Raw genomic sequence first — 24,464 nt, forward strand, 5'->3', positions numbered from 1 at the left:
GTAAGGTAATAAAAAGTAAATAAATCATATTATTATAAAATAAATCTCTCAATTAACCACTCTCTTGTTTCAATCTAAAAATTGTATGACAATTTTATAAAAACTTAGGGTTATAATATTATTTTGGTGCAAAACAGTTTTTTTTCTTTAAAGGAATTGTAAAGGTCTACTTTTTCTTTATTTCAAGTTCTTATAAAAGTTTGAACAGTTTCTTATAAAACCAGACATGAATCACAAACTACAGACATAATATAATTAGTCTGATTTCCCCTCGCCCTTGACCTCTCCCCTCTGTAAAGTGCTCTAGGGACTAGCTTGGCTAATTGCCCTGATCGATTATTACTACAAATATTTAACCAAAATTAAGTTTCGTATTTCCCAGCTTTCTCCTCGATTGTTCTGTAGGTATTATCCATGAAAAAGATAAAGTAATACATTTTTATGGATACCTGTAGGATATTCTCTTAAATTTTATTTGAATTATTCTTAACTTAAACCACTTTTCATACATTACATTCCAACGCTTTTAATGATAGTAGCACAATTTAATGACTGTAATTACTTTACGTACTTTTACCATTGGGCTGCTCCTTTGTACAGGATACCGGCTAGATTATGGGTACCACAACGGCGCCTTTTTCTGCCTTGAAGCAGTGTGTTAGCTTTATTGTGTTACATTCTAAAGGGTACTGTAGCTAGTGAAATTACTGGGCAAATTAACATCTTATGTCTGAAGGAGACGAGCGCAATTGTAGTTCCGCTCAGGATTTTTGGGTTTTTCAAGAATCCTGAGCGCTGCTGCATTGTAATGGACAGGGCATATCAATTACCATCAGCTGAACGTCCTGCTCGTCTTGTTCCTTACTGTCTTAATAAAATCATTACTCCACCATAAGTGGCGAGTATTTTAACCTCCAAACTACAACATCCATAAATTCTTCTCGTAACTGATATATAAATAAAACAAAATATATCATATTTTGACGATCAATTTATTATCTTAACATCAGTATGATTACAAAAAAAAAATACAAATCAACGTAGATGATATACAAATCATCCCAAATACAATACAGTCTTAAATCAACAGAGCAATAACCGCGAAAGGATCAAGTAATTATAATATTATAATAATTAGTGTAGAAATCTAAATAAGATGGTAATAAAAAGTGCTAATTCCTTGCTATATGACTGTCTTTATATTAACACAATCTGACAAGACGTTGATCTGTTCATAATAAAATAAAATTGTTGGTGGAACAAGATAAACTCCGTTCTAAATGTAAAAATTAGTAATTTTTAAATGCAAAACGGAATAGTAGTTCTACTTCATATTAACATTTTCTCATGATAAAGTTTTCATATCCATAGCATGGTCTTAATAAGTATACGCCGTTATTAACTTCTTTATTAGCTTATTGATATTTAGATTGTATACAAAAACATTACAGTAGTTCAGGATCAAGGTAATGCTTTAAAAAGTACCGCATATGAACCGCGGGTCAGCTGCTCCTTACGTCACTTGTGCCTAAACATTCATAATAAATATAAATAATCAACACCCCTTAAAAATAAATACATTTCACTCAAAAATGTAGTCAAATACATACAATACGATAAATTATAATACAAGAAAACAGACATATTAAGAAATTTTTATACCCGCAAAATAAGATGGGGACAGACGACCATCTTACTGACGTCATGACAAGCTTACACTTCAAAATGACCAATCAGAAGTACCCTTTGCACAATCACGACGCTCACTGATTTCACGAGAGATTAATGTGACAAGGTTCCATCCGCGTTTATCCGGTTTTTCTTTCTATGAAGTCTTAAGCCTACCTCTGTTTTTCTAATAATATCGAAAAGCGTGATCACATGATAAGCGCTATTTGTATTCTGGTATAGCAACACGTGTCCCAATCTTAATGGCTCTAACGAACGATTTCAGTATGCAAAATCTAATCTAAGAATCTTAGAATCCATTTTTTTACATTCTGCAGAATATGTCAATCTTCAGGTCTAAATCTTTATAATATAGAGAACGCTTATCCGTTACATGCATGCAAATATCATTAAGAATCACAATAAGAAGTCATCTTCTAAATTGAATTAAAAATGTTTCACATATTGCTTAGTGAAATAACTTAACCTTGAAATGGATTAAAACAATAAGCTCTATTTGCCAATTTAGGATTGCGATCGAATATAGACATTGGCCATAATTTATGTATTATACAAAATATGCCAATATCGTCTGTCCGAAATAATATTATGTGACTATAATATTTTATTATATACTATAACAATAATCCCAAAAAATATGCTTACCATTATTTACATTTATACTCTCAACTGAATGTGATATATTTGAATAAAATATCAATATTCTTGTAGAATATTGCCATGTAAGAAAATCAATACTATTTATTAAAACGTAGTAAAATTATACCATGTTGCACTATAATAAAATGGTTTGATATTAGTTAAAAAGACATTATTGTAATTTCTTTACGCATTACTTGATGGTATCACGTTCAAAGTTTTATTACAAAGCTTTATCCAATTATGGTTTATATGTATAGATGGAGATAAATTATCATTGTTACAAAGTATATTAAAGCGTCTTTTGTTGGTACATGTATTTTTATTAACATACACTATAGAATATCCGTCCAGAAACAATTAAATCATAGGCAGTGTCAGACGATCAATGTACCTGTCTGTATACCAATATACCTGTCTCAATATTATATTGAATGAGTTGATCTGGTCGTACACCATTTTCAATAGATATTGATTTCAATATTGTCAGTATTCAGAAGATCATTCTTTCGAGTAGACGTGTTTCGTAATTGTATTTGTACATAGACAAAAGACGATCAAGTGCTTCATTTCCTTTATATTTTAAGTGCTGCTTTTGTTGTGGGCATTTGTGACATTCCACAACTCTGGTAGGGTTTCAAACAATTGAAGAAGCTGTTTGAAATTTATGTTACTCTTCTATAGACGATGGTGAATCTGCACTCAATGTTTTGTGTCACACAGTCAATAAATATTGACAAGATCACAATTATCACGATATTTATTGACTGTCTGACCCCAGCCTATGATTTAATTGTTTCTGGACGGATATTCGATAGTGTATGTTAATAAAAATACATGTACCAACAAAAGACGCTTTAATATACTTTGTAACAATGATAATTTATCTTCATCTATATTGCTATGTTATGAATGCAATGATATTATATAGGCATTATATGCCTATATAATTGGTCTCGAGCTAATTTGCTTTATTGTATAAGATCTTTTAGAACTAGTTCGCAAACCAACTCGATTTTATCGATATAGTTGAATAATCAGTGGAAAATCAATGCAATGGCAGTGAATTATAAGCATAATATGAATCAATAAATGATATAAACGCAAGTCATAAATTAGTTAAACCACATTCTGGTGAACAAGTCTGATTGACATAACAATAGGGTGTCAAATATAATATTATTTTAAATTATTTCGAAAATGTAATGTCAGTAGAAGAGCAGTAGTTTCCAACCAAATTTTAGAAGAACTAATATTGCTAACGCATGCGAGTCCTCGGTGTGATCAAGCCTTATATATATGACTCATGTCAAATACAAAGCTGAATTGCTCAACTGACGTCCACATCCAACAATTGCATCGTCATTTTCATAGTCAATATTACAATACTACTGCAGCTGCTACAAAGCTCGAACCAAATATATTGTCGTTAGCATGCGGATTTCACCATTATTACAATGGTTTAAGTACGTCTTTTGCTGGCTCTTATATTGGTATTAGTAAAACAATCCAAGCCTGTTTATATCTGTCAAATTAATATCGATGATCGATAAAGTTTATTTTGCAAGAGACAGTTCAAAGACAGCTTAAACATAAACACAAGCTACTGGAGTAACAACTTAAGGCATTGGTATAGTAGTACTAGAAATGACATCAAAAAAAAATTATTCTAAAAGAATCAATTTTGAAAAATAAATACCTGTTATGCCTTTTAGGACAAGTGATCACCTACATCCAATGACACAAGCTCAATTGTTTGCATCGGAAGTTAAACATAAACACAGGAAATTTAAATTATTATTAATAAACACAAAATACTTGTAACATAATGTATTATACAATAATAATTATTTTTTTTATTACGAAGAATACTATACATAAATTCTAATCATAAATTGTCTTTAAAAACAAACTGTTATTATTCCATAACAATATTATTTACTAATAATAAGTTTATTTACAAACCGACTGTCTTAATAACTTAACGATATATTCTTGTAATTACAATCTTAGTCCTAAGCGTTATTAATTTTCATTAGTATACTTTAAGAATTTGTAACGTGATGCCCTAAGTCTATTTGGTAATTTATTAAATGCTCAAAATATAAATTTTACAAATGAAATATTGATGCAGTTCAAATGCTATCGAAAATATTGAACACACAAAAGTCGGAGATTCGTTCGTTTATGAAAGTTGTGAAATTTATAATTGTCATGTTGAAAACTCCCATAGCAGAATTATTGATGATGAGTGAAATTATTTTAGGTTTCCAACTTGGAATAAGATTATGGAAATCTTCGTATTTTTAGAACAAATATATACCTTCGATTCGACTTTCAATTTAGCCGTAGAACCTTTATAAGTTGAACATCAAGGTATACGCCCAAATAATTAGAGTTATAGAGTTTTTGGCTTATAGAGAATTTCGACTTAGTCGGATTTTTATTCAACAAAAAGAGGGTGAGATGAATTCTTAAAATAAATGTTTATTTTAAATCAACATTATTTCAAAACAGCAGCAGTAGAACTAAACTATTTCTGACAATATTTCACTCAACAAATGAAATCAAAAATAATTCTGATACCAATCAAACAAACACGTGAGTCATAAATTTTTGGTAATTCTATTCATTGTATACCCCTAAATTGCTTTCTAAGATACAATGGTTTACTTACAATTTCTTTAATTAGATAGACGCAATAGGCCTCCAAAAATCGAGTTGTAAAGGTTGTAAAATAAAACATTGCTATGTTCGAGATACGGAGGTAAAATTAAATTTTTCGAGTTATGGAGGGAAAGAATATACCAAAATGGCTTAGAGAGACTCACTGATTACTTCGACTAATTGATTGATTAATCGAATAATTGAGATTTTGAGTAAAATTAAAACATTTTTTCGAGATTTGAAGGTTTTCAACTTATCGAGATTCGACATAACGAGGTTCTACTGTATTCAACTAATTTTATTTTCCTTATTATTTTAATTTATTAATTCATAATCTTTTAAAACTAAGTTTAACTAAAACAATGACTTAATTTAAGTTGACGTCAAGAAGCAATATTCTGTGCGCAGTTTTGCATAATGTTTCAATTCAGACTCAGCATAATGACTTTTCATTTAATCTGATAAAGTAAAGTTTAATCGAACCAGGGTATTTTACATAAAAGAGAGGAAAAAATACAATAAAAGCAATTGTTTGGGTATAAAAAAGCACCCAATCATTTTGAAGCAATTTGTCTTGCAAATTTCAAGGAGTTTAGGCAAATCGGGCCTTTTTAAAATTGAGGCCAGAGTTTTTATTCACTTTAAACCTTTTTCAATAGTGCGATTTTTTTTACTTATTTCATTTGTCAAATTTACAATCAATCACTGATCCCTAATTAAGTATTTACAATTATATATAAGCGATACATAAATGTTTTGAAACGAAATACATTTAATATAACAATTAATTGCCAAAAATATAATATGAATACTCGCAATTGTTAATTCTTGGAACAAAATAACGTTAATCGAACAGAACACACTCGATGTGTACTGTTGTTAATTTTGCATGAAATGCTTACCAATTTTCGATTTCATCAAAGATTTTTCGTGATATTTCCAATTTTTTTTAAATAAAGATGCGTTTAAATGATTGATTCTTGTAATACAAGACAATAGACAATCAGGGTACTGCCGTAGAACATCTGATACTGTGCCCCTCAGGCTGTCACTGTCTACTGCAAACAGTAAACACATAACAAGTATTTTTGACAACTGTAAACGATGAATTTTTTATTCATGTACAGTCGTTGGCAGAAGATGAACACTAGATCCACAGTTGTGTCAATTTATATTCCAAGTTGAACTTGAAGTATTTCATGGAAAATAGGGACAAACAAGCATACAGGTCACCCGATGGTAAGTAATCCCCGTAGCTTATTCTCTCCTTAGATAATTTATGCGTCTAGATAGAGTCTCTTGCGTAACAAGCTATGTCTTACACTCGCGATTTGTATGACACTTTGTGTCGTGTGCTTGAATTGCTGTGAATAGAGGTTAGTTCTCAACTCATTTTATCGACATTTTCACAGCTGTATTGTCTATCTAGACGTATAAATGATGTAAGGTCCTCTCTTCTAACAACAGAGGAATCAGAAGTGCGTTGAAAGTTTGAGATGCCATCAAAAAAAATTTTGCTAATTCGTAATGGTTTTGAAGCCTTTAAATCCCCTTTAAAGACCCTCTATTAATTTTACAAATATGTCCTAAGAAATAAAAAAAAATGAAAATATTTCTTACCCGAAGCATTCTGTGATTTTTTTCGGGTGTGGTGCTGTCATTAATATAAGTTGTCACGATCCAAAGAAAGCTCTTTTTGATTGAAATGGTATATTTTTTAATATAAATACTTTACGGCTTGCTGCCAGTTACACTAATTGGTCAAAAGAGTTTTCATTGCAGCCCGCGGGGAGTCCACGCTAACGAGACTGTGTGAGCTCTAAGTGATGGGCGACAGCGGTTAGAATTAAATGCGGGAAAAATATTAAAAGAAAGAAATGTAGTCTACCCTCAAAATAGGAGAATAAACAAATCGGTCAGCTGATTTTTAATCACATTTTTTTATAATGATTATTTAAAAAAAAATCTTTCCTTTAGGGAACAAAATAATATAGTTATTATAATGTTGCCCCACTTGCAGTACAGTCTAATTCTTTTTAGTTATTTATTTTATATAATAAGACCAACAGTGTACAATAATTTTCAATAAAAGACTAATAGTAACAAAAATACAATTAAAGGTCCTCACGGATAGAAAAATAACAGTTAACACTGTCCACGATAGTATTAGGTAAAAGTGTTCTCTAAAAACTTAGTCCGAAAATTCGTTACTCTTCAACTGCCTCGCCGATGCTACGCTCGTGCAGAATGAAAAGGTAGGCCTACTCGCTTATCAATTATTATAAAAAAGCTTTTAAAATTCAAACAAGCAGTAAAACAACAATGCGATTACAAGCTGCCTCCCTATTGTTATTACCAAAAGTTCCTATTTCAAATCAATATTCTATAATATAATTAAGATTAGTATCACCAGTTTCAATTGTCAATTATTTCTTTATTATTGTTAAGTGGAAGTTAAGTATTCTACACTTTTATTGCCAATATAATCTTCATTGAAGGAAAGTGGTATAATATCATTTTGGTTGCGCATTGTTGTGGGGCGTATTTAAGCTCAAACTTAACTGACCGCCCCTCACTTAGGACCTGACACTTGAGCTTAGATCCAGTTCCTACAATTGAAGAGATTTAACGCCCATCAAACGAAACAATTAAGCAAAAGTCTTGGTAATTTATTTATTGCCTCATTTCGTACGGAGATTTATTATACTTAATGGGAAGAAAACGAATTCTGGCGAGATTTTGTAAGTCAATAGTCAGTCAGGGCATAGTGCGATATGACATGCCTGTGCAGGTATGAACAAAATAATATATACAGTCAACCAAAATATGAATATTATGACTTAAATAACATACCTATACAATATGTAAGAAATTTAATAAAAATAATAAAATTATTAATATCATACATATCAATATATCGTTGTTAATGAATATTAACGAATATGGAGCTATAGGCTCGGACCTTTTGCCTATCCGATGGACGACAAAAAATTAACGAATGTCGCAAACGTCAGACTGAAAACTATTATTCTTTATTTATTATAAAGTAGTCATAAATGGATAAATACACTTGGACATTTTCAGACTATATTACTGAGTAATTTGAAACAATTAAAATGACAAAATTGTACCAAAAATGTAACAATTGCGTGAAATTTTTAAACCACTATCAATTAAAATGGCGAGAGTATTTTGTTTAAATACATATAATGTATTACTTACATGAATAACGTTTTACGTAATTTAACATAATATTATTTAACTAATATGCTACAAAAGTTATTTCTAAAATACATACACTGAAATGTATTCATTACAATAAGTGTGAAATCTTTTTGGTCTGTCTTAATTGTACAAAGGACATGATGCCTGTAAGAATCTAAGAATGAAAATGGCTTAAGAAAAAATGTGTGATGAATGGATTCTAAAAAAAGAACCAGCTTTGACAGAAATTTTGAGTTTAAATAGAGTTTTTAAGGTAAAAATACGGCGATCGGTCATGTTAGCTGAAATATTAATGACGTCACGGCTCGATAATTATCACCGATTACACATTTTCATAGATTTCTAAGTTATGATGTCATAATCAGTCACCATACCACTTACGAGTGTTTTGCGTAACTCAAAGTTGATTTATAAAAAAGTAATTTAATTTAGCTTATTTTAATGATGAATTAAAGTTGTTATAAAAGTAAACGTACCGTTATTATAAAATAGGAACACGAAATTTGAATACCTATAATCCCACTACTACATCAGTACAGGTTGCCTGATAGAAATCACTCTTTAGCGATAAGGCCGCCTATTGCTTCTTATGTATTCTTGATTTTTGTTATATTTAATTATTTTGTGCAATAAAGATATATCTTTCATTCCATTCTCATGTTTATCAAGTCAAGGATAATAGAATACATTTGTCTTCAGTCAAAATCATACTTATAATGCTATTAGTGATGATCAATCTAGTATTTTGTTTGTGTTTGAAGCGACCATACAACATGAATAATCTCTACCGTACTCTTAATATTAAAATAATTTGAACGGATCATAGACTTTATAAAAATCGTACGTTTGACTTATCTGACAAGAACCACCATTACTGTTTTAGTTCTTAGCATGGTATAATAATAGTAACAAAATGCTTGTGATCTCATCACGCGCCCATTAGCCTAAGAATTGAAAAGAAAAAAAACCTGAAAACGTTTGTGTGGTAAAGATTACTATAACATAAATGACTTTCTTAATGATCCACTGATTGGGAAGTGAGCAACCACCCACCGCCTATTTTACATTGTAACCATATTTTTATATAAAAAAAGGAGCCCGTTGAGTTTATTGCGCCCGTTCTTCTCAGGTCTGAGGCATACCTTTTGGAATGGGTGGTAGTTTTTGACTTTCAATAAGTGATTTTATTATATTCTATTTGAATAAAAATATTTGAATTTGAATACGTCATCAGTTGCGATGACTGTTTGACAAATTTTGAGTGAACCAAAGCTATAGATGTGAGCGATACGATAATAGCGATGAAGTGGTAGTTAAGACTGAGGGCCTAAGGGCCATCATGGGAAGAAAATACCAGGCGGAGTATATTATTATACTATGGTTCTTAGCAATTTATAAGTAATAACTAGCAATGTACTTGAATCATTATGCTATTGATATTTGGGACGGCCCCTTGCGCGAAATCTAATTACTAAGACGTCCATTGCCTATTGCGTAAAAGTTAATGTAGGTGCATTTGTATGACAGAGTCGCGATGTATGTGTGGTCATTAGGAACACTCGAGATGTGAACTTATGTTCAGTTCCAGGTTCCTTTTAAAAACACAAAATTGTGCACGGCACCATAGTCACTCGCCTTAAGACATTAGAGGCTGAATTTGCTTACTTATTTCTTAAGCTAAGGCGCCATTAAAAATTTATCTTCTGTGAAATATGAAACACATAGATGTCTGCTGCTTAATTTCTGCACATTACTGTTAAAACGTGTACACTATATTTCTACATATGTATACTTTACAGATATACATCTATAAAGTACAAAGAGTATTCATATATAAGAAGCACAATCGTATAATATCATTAGAGATGTTAGCGACAGTCGTTAGTAATTATTGAGGCACACCAAAAAGATCACCTTACTGATATACAACGATATATATACTAGCATCCCATGAGAGCCACAATTACGCTGAGCAGGGCTGCAGACAAGGGATACTGGAGACGGAGCTGACCGCCATGTTGCATAGCGGCTGGATGTTCCCCTGAAACAAAAACAATTTAAATACATTTATTTTAAATGTTTTTGCACCGATTGGGCAGCGGAGCTCATACACCTCATCGATAGTTACAAACTTTTAGTGTGTCTTAAATTTTGACTCCGACATAACAATCCCTACTAATATTATTAATCTGAATGTAAGTTTGTTTGTTATGCTTTTACGCCGGAGCTACTGAACCATAGCTTGAGAAAGGAAATAGGCTACATTTTATTCATGGTTCCCGCGGGATTTGTGAAAAATTGAAATTCACGTCGATGAGCGATAACTACCAATAATAGGATTAGTTTGCCATAGCAATCTTCCTCGAAATAAGATTCATGTATTATGTTGGGAACAGGAGCGAAAACAGGAACCGGAACTGGAATAGGACATGAGATGATCTTGAATTCCACACTTGCTTATTATTTTTTTAAATCCTTTTTCTTCGCGGATGAAGTCGCGGGCATTAATTTGCTAGTTATAATAAAAAGACGGTATTTCCAAATATATGCATTTTATAATATTACGCTAGTAATGTTTTGTCAACTGATATCTTTTATAATATTATAACATAAGTTTTTATGCCACGCACGCATATTATTTTATATTAACTACAGAAATTGTAAAATATCTAATGAAATAGCCTCTAGTATGTACACACCAATACTAATCAAATTTCAACGATATAATAAAATATTATTCGAAAAATTCTGACAAAGGAGTAATGAAAATATTAACTTAATAAATTTTATGCTTTCCTCGAGTGACTTTTATAACTTTGAAATGGATACTAACATCAGTGATGTTACTACACCTAAGCAAAATTTTAAGAACTTCCGAAATAAACGTGTAAATCTATATCCATAAAGGTTTTATCTGGTAAATGAAATTGGCACTGTTCTCAAAAATCTAAAGTAAACAACTTTTGTTATTGAAATCTGAAAGCTAAAAATCTACAGGTTTACTGTCTCGTTGATCGCAGCCAATATATTGGATCAACTCTGAGGTATTGCGAGGGAGATTTAAAAGATCAATTTTATTTTTTGGGGTGGCTTTCTTTTTACAAAAGTTTATGTATGGTTAGTAGAAAATTGCTTTTGTCTTAATAACTGTTATTATTATTATTTTTATGAAAATAAGGGGCAAGACGAGCAGGACGTTCAGCTGATGGTAATTGATACGCCCTGCCCATTAGAATGCCATGCCGCTCAGGATTCTTGAAAAACCCCAAAAATTCTAAATGGCACTACAACTGCGCTCGTCACCTTGAGACATGAGATGTTAAGTCTCATTTGCCCAGTAATTTCACTAGCTACGGCGCCCTTCAGACCGAAACACAATAATGCTTACACATTACTGCTTCACGGCTGAAATAGGCGCCGTTGTGGTACCCATAGCCGGCATCTTGTGCAAAGCAGCCTCCCACTGTTAGCGCGTTTGTCCTCAATTTTACGGCGACCACGTACTGGAAGACCACGATCTGGTCATGATCGCAGAAATACGTTGGTTGAGGGCAGCACAGGACCGATTGTCATGGAGGTCTTTAAGGGAGGCCTTTGTCCATCAGTACTTACGTATTATTCACAACGCCTTCCAGAACGAAAAGAAGGTGGTGGGTTTCTAGGTTAATTAAATGTAGACGTGATACGACGATGACACTGCTATTTTTGCTTTAGAGCATATTCAAGACCATCTCAAAGCTTGTTTTTTTTTTCTTATAATTTCGCTTTTAATTTTTTGTATTTTCTTCAGCTTTAGGGTGCTTCGTTCCATTACTCTTTATGTTTATGTTATCTTGTTTTTTACCCATGTTAGGCTTGGCAGAAGACATGTAGGTATCCATTACAATCTTTTTTTTACACTACCACCATAGCGACGGATAATTGAGGTACAAAGAGCAACATACGTCCTTACTTGGTCCTAATTACCCAAATGCCGTCGGGCGTCTGTCGAGAGACACAAAGTCGCGTACGATCGACGCTATCCGACCGTCGACACGGGACATGTCCCGCGGCACGTGTCACATGCGATGTCGGCTTCGCTCAACACGTAGAATTCGTATCGGTTGACAAAGTCGCAGGACAAATGTCGCCTAATGAAAACGGGGCTTTAAGTACCTATTGGATAATACGTAAGAATCTATCTCTATTCTCAGCTATTAACAACCCCAATGACGTTCTATACATATTATATAACATCATTGAGTAACCCAGTAAATTCACTAGCTATAGCACTCAAATGTTAAATATAAAAAAAATGATATTACTTAAATTGCCACGTGTTACAATACGGAGAGAGAGAGATTATTTCTCTATTAGTATGTTCCTATAATTCTGCATTATTTCCATTCTAATTGAGCTGGAAACGAGGCTACCGCGTTTGTATGTGAGGGTTGCTATAAGCTATCTATGATGATTAAATAACTCATATAAAATACGCACGTTTTCATGATAATAGACAGGCATTTACCAGAGGGGGGCTCCTTTACAAGGTTGCGGGTTAGATTATAGGTACCACAACGGCGCTTATTTCTGCCGTGAAGCAGTAATGTATAAGTATTATTGTGTTTCGGTATGAAGGGCGCCGTAGCTAGTGAAGTTACTGGCCAAATGAGACTTAATCTTATGTCTCAAGGTGACGAGTGCAATTGTAGTGCCGCTCAGAATCTTTGGGTTTTTTTAAGAATCCTGAGCGGCACTGCATTGTAATGGGCAGGGCGTATCAATTACCATCAGGTGAACGTCCTGCTTGTCTCGTCCCTTATTTTCATAAAAAAATAATAATAACAGTTATTAAGACTATTGAAATTTTCTTCATCGCAAAAAATTTAAAACTGGTCTTTTAAATCTCCCTCGCAATACCTCAGAGTTGATCCAATATATTGGCTGCGATCAACGAGACAGTAAATCTGTAGATTTTAAGCTTTCAGATTTCAATAACAAAAGTTGTTTACATTAGATTTTTGAGAACAGCGCCAATTTCATTTATCAGATAAAACCTTTATGGATATCGATTTACACGTTTATTTCGGAAGTTCTTAAATTTTGCTTAGGTGTAGTAACATCACTGATGTTAGTATCCATTTCAAAGTTATAAAAGTCACTCGAGGAACACATAAAATTTATTAAGTTTTTATTTTCATTACTCCTTTGTCAGAATTTTTCGAATAATATTTTATTATATCGTTGAAATTAGACTATTATTGGTGTGTACATAGTAGAGGCAGTTTCATTAGATATTTTATATTAGACCAATACATTCGCGACTCTCAATTGTTACATGACATCGTGAAAGTGTCATAAATTAGAATGGCATCTGGTGTACCGCCCTATTAAAAGAATGTTTTGGGTTTATAGTTTCCCAACTTTAGTACTTCGCAACTGGCTCTTTTTTTAGTTTTTTAAATATTTTTTTAAAGTAGGGGGAAGAAAATAATTAAATAAAACTCAATTGACAAACAGAAACGGAACGCTATTATTTAAATTATTTTACAACCTTTTTCGTGGGATGCCCATCGATTGTTTTAAATCTTGCAAGCCAAAAAAAGAACAACTGTCACGTCAAAGTGAAAATCAGGGTATTTGAATTTCACATTTGCAAAAACGTGAAACTCTACTTACTAGCTGTTTTATGTCGTGTACTGTGTGTTTTTTGAAACATTGGCTTATTTATTACTACATATTTTTCCAACGATGTTGAGTTGAGTTTGTGCTCCTTCGTTCAAGAAACTGTACAGCTTGCGAAAGGACGCTCATTACGTTGTTTTGATTTTGCGAAAAGGACGCTGTGTTTTGTTAATTCGTCTTATTTTGTGCTGTGATTGTGGAGTCGAATCTGAACTATTGCAGCAAAAATGCCGGTCGTGCGTGTGGCATAGAGCAAGTGGCAGCAAAAAATTCAATTGTTGCAGATGTTACTCTTGGGGACCCTGACCTTCCGTCAGAGCAAAAACCAGCGATTACAATCGCAGACACAACATACTTATACACTCAGAAGAGTTCCAATTATTTGCTTCAAACTATTCTTTTTGCTTGTGGCACCTATCAAGTAAAGCAGGCGCGTTCATATATCGGTGAACATTTCAGGTTTCACGGTATTTACACATTAGAAGTGAGCCGTGACCAAATACCTGGATTGCAGGGAATAAATCCAATGCTGCTTCGGGCAAAACTAAAGTCTCGCCACTCTTCAGGAAAAACATACTTGGTGTTATTGTAACTGAACGAGGTAATCGTGGCAGAGAAGCAATAAGTTATTATTGCAACTGCATTGTAGGGCTGAGAACTATGGGATGTTGCTCCCATGTGATGAGTATCATCTGGTACCTGGGCTATGCTCGCCATGAGGGAGTGACGCAACTAGCTAACTTCTTGGATGACGTTATTTTAAGAGTGTAGTTGATTGAAAAGGCGCCACTATCCATACCTTTCTATACTACATGTAGATAAGATCTGTCTCAATAAACACCATTTAATGAAAAAGATGTTTTTGTTATTCAAAATATGCAAGTAGTATATTATGTAGTAGTAGTAGACTGCCTGATGGGAGTTCTAAAGTATCCTAGAACATGAGAAAATTGTGGTTTTACTCGATGAAAACCGCTGTCGCTAGTTGAGCAGCAGGTAGTATTTAACAGACTTCAAAAAACGAGGTTCTCAATTCGACGCGTATATATATATTTTGATTCAATTATGCTTTTTTGCTTTTATATCCGACCGTTTATTTATACATAAACATATGTATGTACGTGCGTATATTAGAATGATTTTGTTTCAATTATTTCTGTAGGTATTGATCTCTAACAGTCAAGCAAACGGGGTCGTAACATAACCACAAAACTTCTTAAAAAAACAAACTTAACTTATGACTCCCAATTTTATAAAAAAAAGAAAATTAATGCCACATATTCTTATACAATGATCAATTAAATGTAAATATTTCATGTTTCAACACGACTTTTTTTTGGTGGACGAGACTTCCACTGAAACCTGCGATTCGCCTTTAAATAAATCGCTTTTTGCTTTACGGCCTGTAATGTAGATGCTGTACCTTAAATTAAAACTGCTACACCGGTTGATGGCAATTTGTATAGGCAAACATATTGTGTTTATGAATATGTTGGAGGTATGCTGATATTAATATTATCTACATATTGGCTGAAGCTACAAATTTATATGAAAAAATTGTAATATTTTTATGTAAAAATCTAGTTTTTTAAGTTTTAGTTAATGGTAGCCACACTAATTATTAACTTCTAATAATATAGCGTAGTTTAGTAGTGAATCGGTGAAACACCTGGCGCTAAGATCTATATGGATGATTTTTCTAGGGAGAATTTTTCAATCATTTTCGAATCTAATAGTATTTTGAATAGTGTAATGAAAAATTTGAAAAAGAAAAACACATATATTAGCAGATATTGTGAAATGGAGAAATGAGTACTTATATCATTAATATCTTACCGCTTAGTACGTGGACGAGCACTGATCGAGGGTTGGCATTGGCTGGTGCGCAGGTGTACCTCCCGGAGTCAGAACTCCGCGCCTTCTGCACCAGGAGGTGCGACGTCGTCATTTCACCTTTCTCGGTGATCACGGATACCCCGCCACGCGGAGAATCGTAGTTTATTTCCTTCAAAAAAATTATAAAATGCTATTCAAAATATTAAGGATACAAATCCTAGTTGTAATTCCGTCAAAAATTTTAATATAATGCCTCCAGTGCAATCGTTAATTAATAAAAAAAGACGTGTGGCACTCGGGGACTGCCGCGGTAAAGCTATTGCATAGCATTTTTATCAACTTATGCAATTATAATTATTTATTTATTTTATTTATGCAGTTTTTTTTTTGATTGAGTAAAATTTAACTTGCAAGAATTGATTACAGACAGACAACGGGATAGGTGAAACTAAATAAAAATGCTAGTCATAATAATAAAAAAAAAGTGATAAAAAAAATAAAGAAATTAAAAAAAAAATCAAGACGTACCCCAGGCTCGAACCTGGTACCCTTTGCACAAAAAAGCATACGTGAAAATCGCTGTTCCACGGCAACTGCAATGGCCGTGACGAAATATCTATATACATCTAGTAAGTAAGTGTTAGGTTATTTTCGTTACGGAATTTCTGGATTCGGTCTCCACGCTCAAGGCCCGCGATAGAAGCTATGCAATAGCTTAAAAATCAAGTTCTTCTGCAGTCAGCCTCTGTTATTCAGTTTTATAATTGGAAACCAAAGGAAAAATAAGCTTCAGACGATTATGTATCAACAATGACGTTCTAGAACGTCAGTGATTACCAAATTTATAACTGTAATATTTTGAATATAGATATACTATTCCAATTTGATATTGATAATAATTTAGAACTTAATCATTTTATTTATTTTATTATCTTTAATGGCGTACCATGGATATGTCGCGTCAGTACTCAGATACGGTTTTCTCATCTGAGGAATTGGCACAGGAGTACACTAACCATTTGTTTCTCAAGAAAAATGTATTCGTTGTATATGTGGAGTTGGTCCGGCCTGTTCATGTATATATTTAAAGCAAGTAAATTTGTAAAACAAAGTAATTATTTATTTAAAAGGGCCATTGAATTGAATCCTCGTTTGACCAGACCACCGGATAGACTTGTTTATGGCCACTGTCCCACAACAACATCTAGAAACGATTTACTGGACTCCTATTTAAATGGTTAATCGACAAAAAAATTTAAAGTGTTAAGGATTTTTCAAATTTTAAGTAAACTTTTTGCATGCTAATTATAATAAGCCGAATAGAAGATACAACTACTAAGATCTATAATGTATACTGTATTTGACACAATAAATAAATTTCATTTCATTTCAAGTTTTTGCTGTTCTAATAGGTTCAAGCTGCTTAAGGGATTATACGCACTGCGGGTTGAGATCAAAGGTGAGGCAACAGTTTCTTCGAATGCTTATTTTTCAGTTACATCGCACAGTAATAACACTCTAAAATAATGGTCACATTTAATTTAATTTAACATCAAACAGTCTAAGCAACAGATACTAATTAAAATTTTAGGATGGTTTTTCACATTATACCGTTGTATTTTATTTTTAAAATAACATTTTTAGGGTCCTTTGATGTAAAAATAACAGCTGTTGTCCTTATAAGTTCTTTTAATAACAGAAATTAACAATATTAGAATATACTGCAGAAGATATTAGAGACGCTTTTTTAACAAAATGAAATTTCTAAAGAAAATGAATTTATTGTGAAAGAATAGGATAATTTAATACAAAGTATGGCCTCCTCTGCTATTCAGAACTTGTCGGCAACGATTATTCATTGAATTGATGAGACTGTTTATGTCATCTTGCGGTATTCGCTCCCAATGGAATTGTAGCAAATCCTTCAGCTATTGGGTTGTTGTCACTCCGTCCAAGTCCTTCAAAACACGGCTCTGGAGCGTGTCCCATACGTGCTCGATGGGGTTGAGGTCTGGCGATTGTGCAGTCCAGGGCAATACCCGGACGTTCTTCGTTGCCAAGTATTGACTGGTTCGCCGAGCTGTATGTGAACGCGCATTGTCATGCATTAACGTAAAATCGCCAATAGCCAAAGGTTTGTGCAAATGGATTGACATATGGTCTGAAAATATCCTCAACATAATTTTCAGCGTTCATGTTTCCATTTACAAAAACGAGCTCAGTTCGCCTGTTCTTCATAATACCCGCCCATACCATAGCTGTTGAGCCGCTGTATGGATTAACTTCCTGAATGCACCAGATCCTTTCAGTATTTCCGGGCCGACGGTACACTCGCACCCTTCTTGTATCAGGCCTAAACTCGAATCGCGACTAATCGGAAAACATAATTTTATCCCATTGCTCCTGGGTCCATGTTCTGCGTTCTCTACACCATTCATTTCGACGAGCGCCATTCCCGTGACGTATCGGTGGGCACCTAATTGGGCGTCGAGCTCGTAGGCCGTACTCGTGCAGTCGATTTCGCACAGTTTGGGGACTTACATCAACACCACTTGAATTTTGTGGCCTCAAACTTATCTCTCAAGCGGTTAACATAGGCTGGCGTCTTGAAGTCAGTTGTATGTACCGGTCTTGCCGAGTGGTTGTACTCCTTTTACGGCCTGAATACTGTTCAGTGGGTTCCCTTGTATTATTGTAGTGCTGCCAAAGACGACAAATAACACTTCTATGAATGCCAAAATGCCGAGATACCTGAGATTGATTACTTCCCGCTTGCAATATCCCTACAGCTCTTTGCATTTCATTTGCCGTCAAATGACGTCGCTCCATGACGTAAAGAATATCTAGCAATTCAATTTTGTTGCTAATTTTATTTAAATGGTTGGTAGAATTATAAAATCAAGACTAAACGTAGCAATAGAAACGCACTTAAATTCAAACAAATTCCCTTTCATTTAATTTTATGAATAAAAAAATAATGGTTTTTTTTTTACAAGAAGCTAGTATGTCATTAATAACAAAAAAGTTTTGAGTGTATAAAGACTTAGAAATCAATTAATATAAATGGTAAAGTTGTAATATTATGTGTGTAGTATAGGATCTCACGCATCCCTATATATTTTTTTTATGATAATAAGGGACGAGACGAGCAGGACGTTCACCTGATGCTAATTGATACGCCCTGCTTATTACAATGCGGTGCCGCTCAGGATTCTTGAAAAACTCAAAAATTCTGAGCGGCACTACAATTGCGCTCGCCACCTTGAGACATAAGATGTTCAGTCTCATTTGCCCAGTAATTTCACTAGCTACGGTGCCCTTCAGACCGAAACACAGTAATGCTTACACATTACTGCTTGCTTCACGGCAAAAATAGGCGCCGTTGTGGTACCCATAATCTAGCCGGCATCCTGTGCATAGGAACCTCCCACTGGTCTAACCACTGGTATAAAAAGACGCATTTTTTTATTTCAGGAAATTGCGGGTGGTAGAGATGTAAATAAAGAAATTCCGACAAAACAACGCACCTTCACACAAACGTAAAGACTTTTCAAAGCGACAGCAATTTTGTATAGATTTGGGGTATTTGTGTTGCATATAAATTATAAAAAGAGTTTTTAGAGAAATTGTTTTAGTTTAGTTACCCGCAGCTGAATTTAACTACTGGACGTCACTTCAGCATGTTCCTCACAAAGCCACTTTGTGAAATCCACTTCTGGCGTATTATTGTCAAGGAAGCAGCATACTCTTATATTAAGCCCAGCAATTCATCATTAAAATCATAGGTATTGCGATGCACTTAGTGATTTTTACTCGTCGTTAGCTTTCTGCTCGTTTACCCCATCTGATATAAGAAACAGGTTTAGACTTCACTTTGTGAATCTTTACCAGAGGCTCCTTTGCACAAGATGCCGGCTAGATTATGGGTACCACAACCGCGCCTATTTCTGCCATGAAGCAGTAATGTGTAAACATTACTGTGTTTCGATTTGAAGGGCGCTGAAGCTAGTGAAATTACTGGGCAAATGAGACTTAACATCTTTCGACTCAAGGTGACGACCGCAATTGTAGTTCCGCTCAGAGTTTTTGGGTTATTCAAGAATCCTGAACGGCACTGGATCGTAATGGGCAGGGCGTATCAATTAGCATCAGCTGAACGTGCTGCTCGTCTCATCCCTTATTTTCATAAAATAAAACATTTTTTTACTCCTATGTTGTTAGGAATCTGCTAGTTTCTACAAAAATATGTACACCTACAGTTAAGATGCAATTGTAAACCGGTTGGTAAACTACATACAAATATTTACTGAATGCAAATCTATAGGTACATCAATTATACTGAATTAAGAGGCCAAGAATACTATTTTAAGAATTTATATCTATTTGTTTATGGTAATCTCAGTATTAGATCTCGATTTGAATGAAGATTTCACAGATTTAGCAAGTGATCCAAAACAATAACTGTCTGTAACATTTCATTCAGTTCACAAACAGAACAGCTGTTATGATATCCGAAATAATATTTGCCAGTCTTAAATAAATCAATCAATGTCTTGCAAATGAATTAACTTTAAAATGCCCCAAAACTTCATAATGTTCAACAAAGCCATGTTTATTCCAGAGGCCATTGTTAGCAAAGTAATATTATAACTAGAAAACATTATTAGCGAATTGTGCTCCTATAAAAGCAAAATTAAGGTTTTTGCATTTTTATTTATTTATTAAAAGGTACAACAAACAACACATACACAGTACGTTCTTAAAGTTAAAATATTGCACAAAAATAGTGCACACAACATAAATAAGAATCATTTCCATTGGACACTTATATTTAACACAATGACTTGTACAGTATATAAAAATACGATAATAATAAAAGAATCATTATCCTATAGTTGCAATACCTTACGTTTAAATGAGGCTATCGCAAAATGAACCAGCTTTGGGTGTCTTTTTTTATGATGATAATATTTAATTTTCTTTCAGACAATCGTAGGTGAGAGGGGCTGTCTAGCCCAGGATGAAACGGTCACTCGTGTAATACTTGAGTGTGCGTGGGATAAAATAAATCCCAAGACTACACATTCCAAAAAAGAAGAGGGCACTTTCAGTAAATTTTGCCAAAAACCATCTGTCTACAGTAAATTCCACCTCCGATGTAAAAAATGGTGCTAAACTTCATAATGACAACTATGATAAATACTATCTTGACTCATTTCATCTGCAGTCCCCCTTAAAACAAGATCTGGAAAGGTCTTGAACCGTCGGGCTAAAAAAACCATTTACGCAAAAATGTAATGAAAAAAACAAAGTTACAATTACACGCGTTTTAAACCTTTAAAAAGTGTTTTATTTAAATACCCCAAGATTACCCTTTTACATTGCAAAATCTATACTTATGACTGTAGAGACACAGTACAGTACTTTTGTGATCTTGTTAACAATATAGGAAAAAGATGCGGGCATAGAAAATTAAGGACGAAGAGTTATTGACCCAATTCCTGCCACCAATATTCAACATTGATCTACACGCATTAAGTTCTCTGCAGCTCATATATATCTGTGGTGCTCATTAACACTGAAATATTTAATAGATTATGGAACGAACTTCGTTGCTGAAATAATTTATTTGAAAAGAATATTTTGTTCATAAGTTTATATTGTATAATGTGTTACACTTATAATACTCAAGTAAGCTTTCGTAATATTATAAATGGTAATATGTGGTATTTTATGAGTACCACGTCATGGCGGAGCGGTTTTGTGCCCAGAATCAAAGAACAGGCAATTGTAAGGAACGATCTACCCGGTATTTGTCTGTTCTCCTCTTGCAAGCGGTGTTGATGTGGACTGTATTTTGGAGCACGTCACACACTGTATTGATGAATTATCGCGACTTAATGACTCGCGGTACGGTAGGTATATTCACTCGCTAGGGAACAAGTAATTAGATTCTTCTCTGTGTGTCAACGAAGACGGACTGGTGGTGTGTTCACTCGCGTGGTGCCACGGACGAACTGTTTGGGTCATTGCATCGGAGGCTATTCTCTGGCCTGCCTTCCACTAGATGAACAAGGTCGTGTAGACAGATAAGGTAAAGGTGAGCGAAGAACGTTTATAAGGTGTAAGGTATGGCGCGGACAGGTAAGTTAATTGAAATATGCCAAGACCTATATGCAAAGGTAAAGCTGCGGTCGCCCGCACATACTAAATACTACATAACATTATTAATTGTTGCCATTCTGTGTACATATTAATAAATATCAAACTCACGTTAATCAGTAAATACCTAGCTTATATTATTAGTAGCACAAAAATCCAAATTCAAGATGTAACCAAGAGAGCAGAAATCGTCTTAAAATTACACATTGATAGCCCGATCGCTTTTCATGAGCGATTTTAAAAAGCAATTCCGTTTTACATTCAAAAGGGTAAACTCAAAACGATTGATACACCTCCACACCGATCGTACGTGTTATATCAAAATTGTTTCATATCCTCTTTCACGTCCAGTGTGCATGAAATTGTGATTACATTCGGAGTGCAGTTAGAATAGACAGATATGAAAGTTATTCAGCTTTTAGAGCTTTAATAACATTTCGGGGGTTTAAGCTTGTGTATCTGCCTATACAAATTGTTACAAAAGAGTTTTACTACAACCATTTCCGTGAAAGCTCGGGGTTTGAATGGTTTAAATCGTTTACAGAGCTTATCGCTCCGATTACTTGACGTCACTGCTTGTGATTAATAAAAGTGATGGTTATAATTAACATTGACGCCACAGTTGTGGCCACCAGTGGGAGGCTCCTTTGCACAGGATTCTGGCTAGATTGTGGGTACCACAACGGCGCCTATTTCTGCCGTGAAGCAGTAATGTGTAAGCATTACTGTGTTTCGGTCTGAAGGGCGCCGTAGCTAGTGAAATTACTGCGCAAATGAGACTTAACATCTTGTCTCAAGGTGACGAGCGCAGTAGTAGTGCCGCTCAGAATTTTTGGGGGTTTCTAGAACCCTGAGCGGCACTGCATTGCTATGGGCAGGGCGTATCAATTATCATCAGCTGAACGTCCTGCTCGTCTTGTCCCTTATTTTCATAAAAAAAAAGTTGTACCACAATTATATATGTTTAAAAATCGATGTAGGCTAAGTTTTTTTTTCTGTGCGGTTAAAAATATAACTTACGCGTCATATTCTTACAAAAGAGACCAAACAAATTAAATTTGAAAACAAAATTTGTGAACGATGCGGGAGTCGAACCCGCGACCTCTCTTTCAAATTTAATTTGTGTAATTAATACCAGAAGCGAAGGTTATCACTTTAAAGTAACTAATAACTTCCTAATATGTAAATATTGGAGTTGAGCAGGTTATCAACTGTAAATGAAACGTAACATGTAATGTAACAGGATCTACCTGTAGCTGAAGCCACAACTTTTTTTATTTTTTTATTTTTATGGAATAGGAGGACAAACGAGCGTACGGGTCACCTGGTGATCACCGCCGCCCACACTCTCCTGCAACACCAGAGGAATCACAAGAGCGTTGCCGGCCTTTAAGGAAGGTGTACGCGCTTTTCTTGAAGGTACCCATGTCGTATCGTCCCGGAAACACCGCACAAGGAAGCTCATTCCACAGCTTCGTGGTACGAGGAAGAAAGCTCCTTGAAAACCACACTGTGGAGGACCGCCACACATCCAGATCGTGGGGATGATATCGTAACTTGTGGCGTGTCGTGCGAAGGTGAAATTCGGCGGCAGGAATCAGGTTGAACAGCTCTTCGGAACACTCCCCGTGATAAATGCGGTAGAAGACACACAATGAAGCGACGTCTCTACGCAACGCCAAGTGATCCAGCCGTTCACAGAGTACTGGGTCCCCGACAATTCAAGCTGCTCTGCGTTGTACGCGGTCAAATGAATCCAGCTGATACTGGGGTGCGCCAGACCAGAGATGACAGCAATACTCCATGTGAGGCCGGACCTGCGCTTTGTAGAGCGCTAGAATGTGGGCCGGCTTGAAGTATTGCCGTGCTCTATTTATGACGCCCAGTTTCTTTGAAGCCAGTTTGGCTTTGCCCTCCAGATGGCCACGGAATTGGCAATTGCTCGAGATTTCGAGACCCAGTATTCCGATACTAGGCGAGGCTTTAAGCGAAGTGTTCTCGAAGAGCGGTGATACGGCAAATGGGGTTTTTTTTAGTGGTAAACGCGTAGTGGTAAACCTGAGAGTTGAACAAGACATATCAAGATTTATGAATGTGACGTAACTTGAACTATTGGCTCAGTGGAAGCGGTTACGACTTAAGTTGGTTACATTCACAATAGATTCGCTTTTCCATCGCCATATAAAATGCACGCAAAATATCTGTGTTTATGTGGATGATGCATCTTCTGTTCTCAATAACATTTATTTTGTATTAATTTACATTTACTTTTTTGACTTAATCGTGTAGGTATTAACTACGAGGTATTTGACGTTTGAATATTTTTGTTGTATCACTTTACATAATATATTGTAATTGAAATTATTTGTAAAACTATGAAAATGTAAATGTTCATTCAAAAGAGTAGCCATGAGTTTCCCGCCCTTTCTTCTCATTAGCTTAACACTTGACAAAGTGTCGGTAATTTTTTTTAAGTGGCATTTTCGTGACCTCTTTTTTTATGAAAATTAAGGACGAGACGAGGACGTTCAAGTGAAGGTACTTAATACGCCCTGCCCATTACAATGCAGTGCCGCTCAAGA

At 34.6% G+C, this 24,464-nt stretch overlaps 1 protein-coding gene across 2 annotated transcripts in view; it reads right to left on the reverse strand.

Moving 5' to 3' along the window:
* Positions 1–973: 973 nt before the first annotated feature.
* Positions 974–24,464, reverse strand: part of LOC126972102 (zwei Ig domain protein zig-8-like) — a 235,091-nt gene continuing 211,600 nt past the window's right edge. For both annotated transcript variants that reach the window (XM_050818690.1, XM_050818691.1), the window contains exons 8-9: positions 15,721–15,889; positions 974–10,261 (exon numbers count right to left, since the gene is read on the reverse strand). In XM_050818690.1, the coding sequence (XP_050674647.1) occupies positions 10,161–10,261; positions 15,721–15,889 (270 nt within the window). In that variant the 3' untranslated portion in view covers positions 974–10,160. The remainder of the gene's footprint in view (positions 10,262–15,720; positions 15,890–24,464) is intronic.

This window comes from Leptidea sinapis, chromosome 25 (genome assembly GCF_905404315.1).
Source record: "Leptidea sinapis chromosome 25, ilLepSina1.1, whole genome shotgun sequence".
NCBI classification, from domain to species: Eukaryota; Metazoa; Arthropoda; class Insecta; order Lepidoptera; family Pieridae; genus Leptidea; species Leptidea sinapis.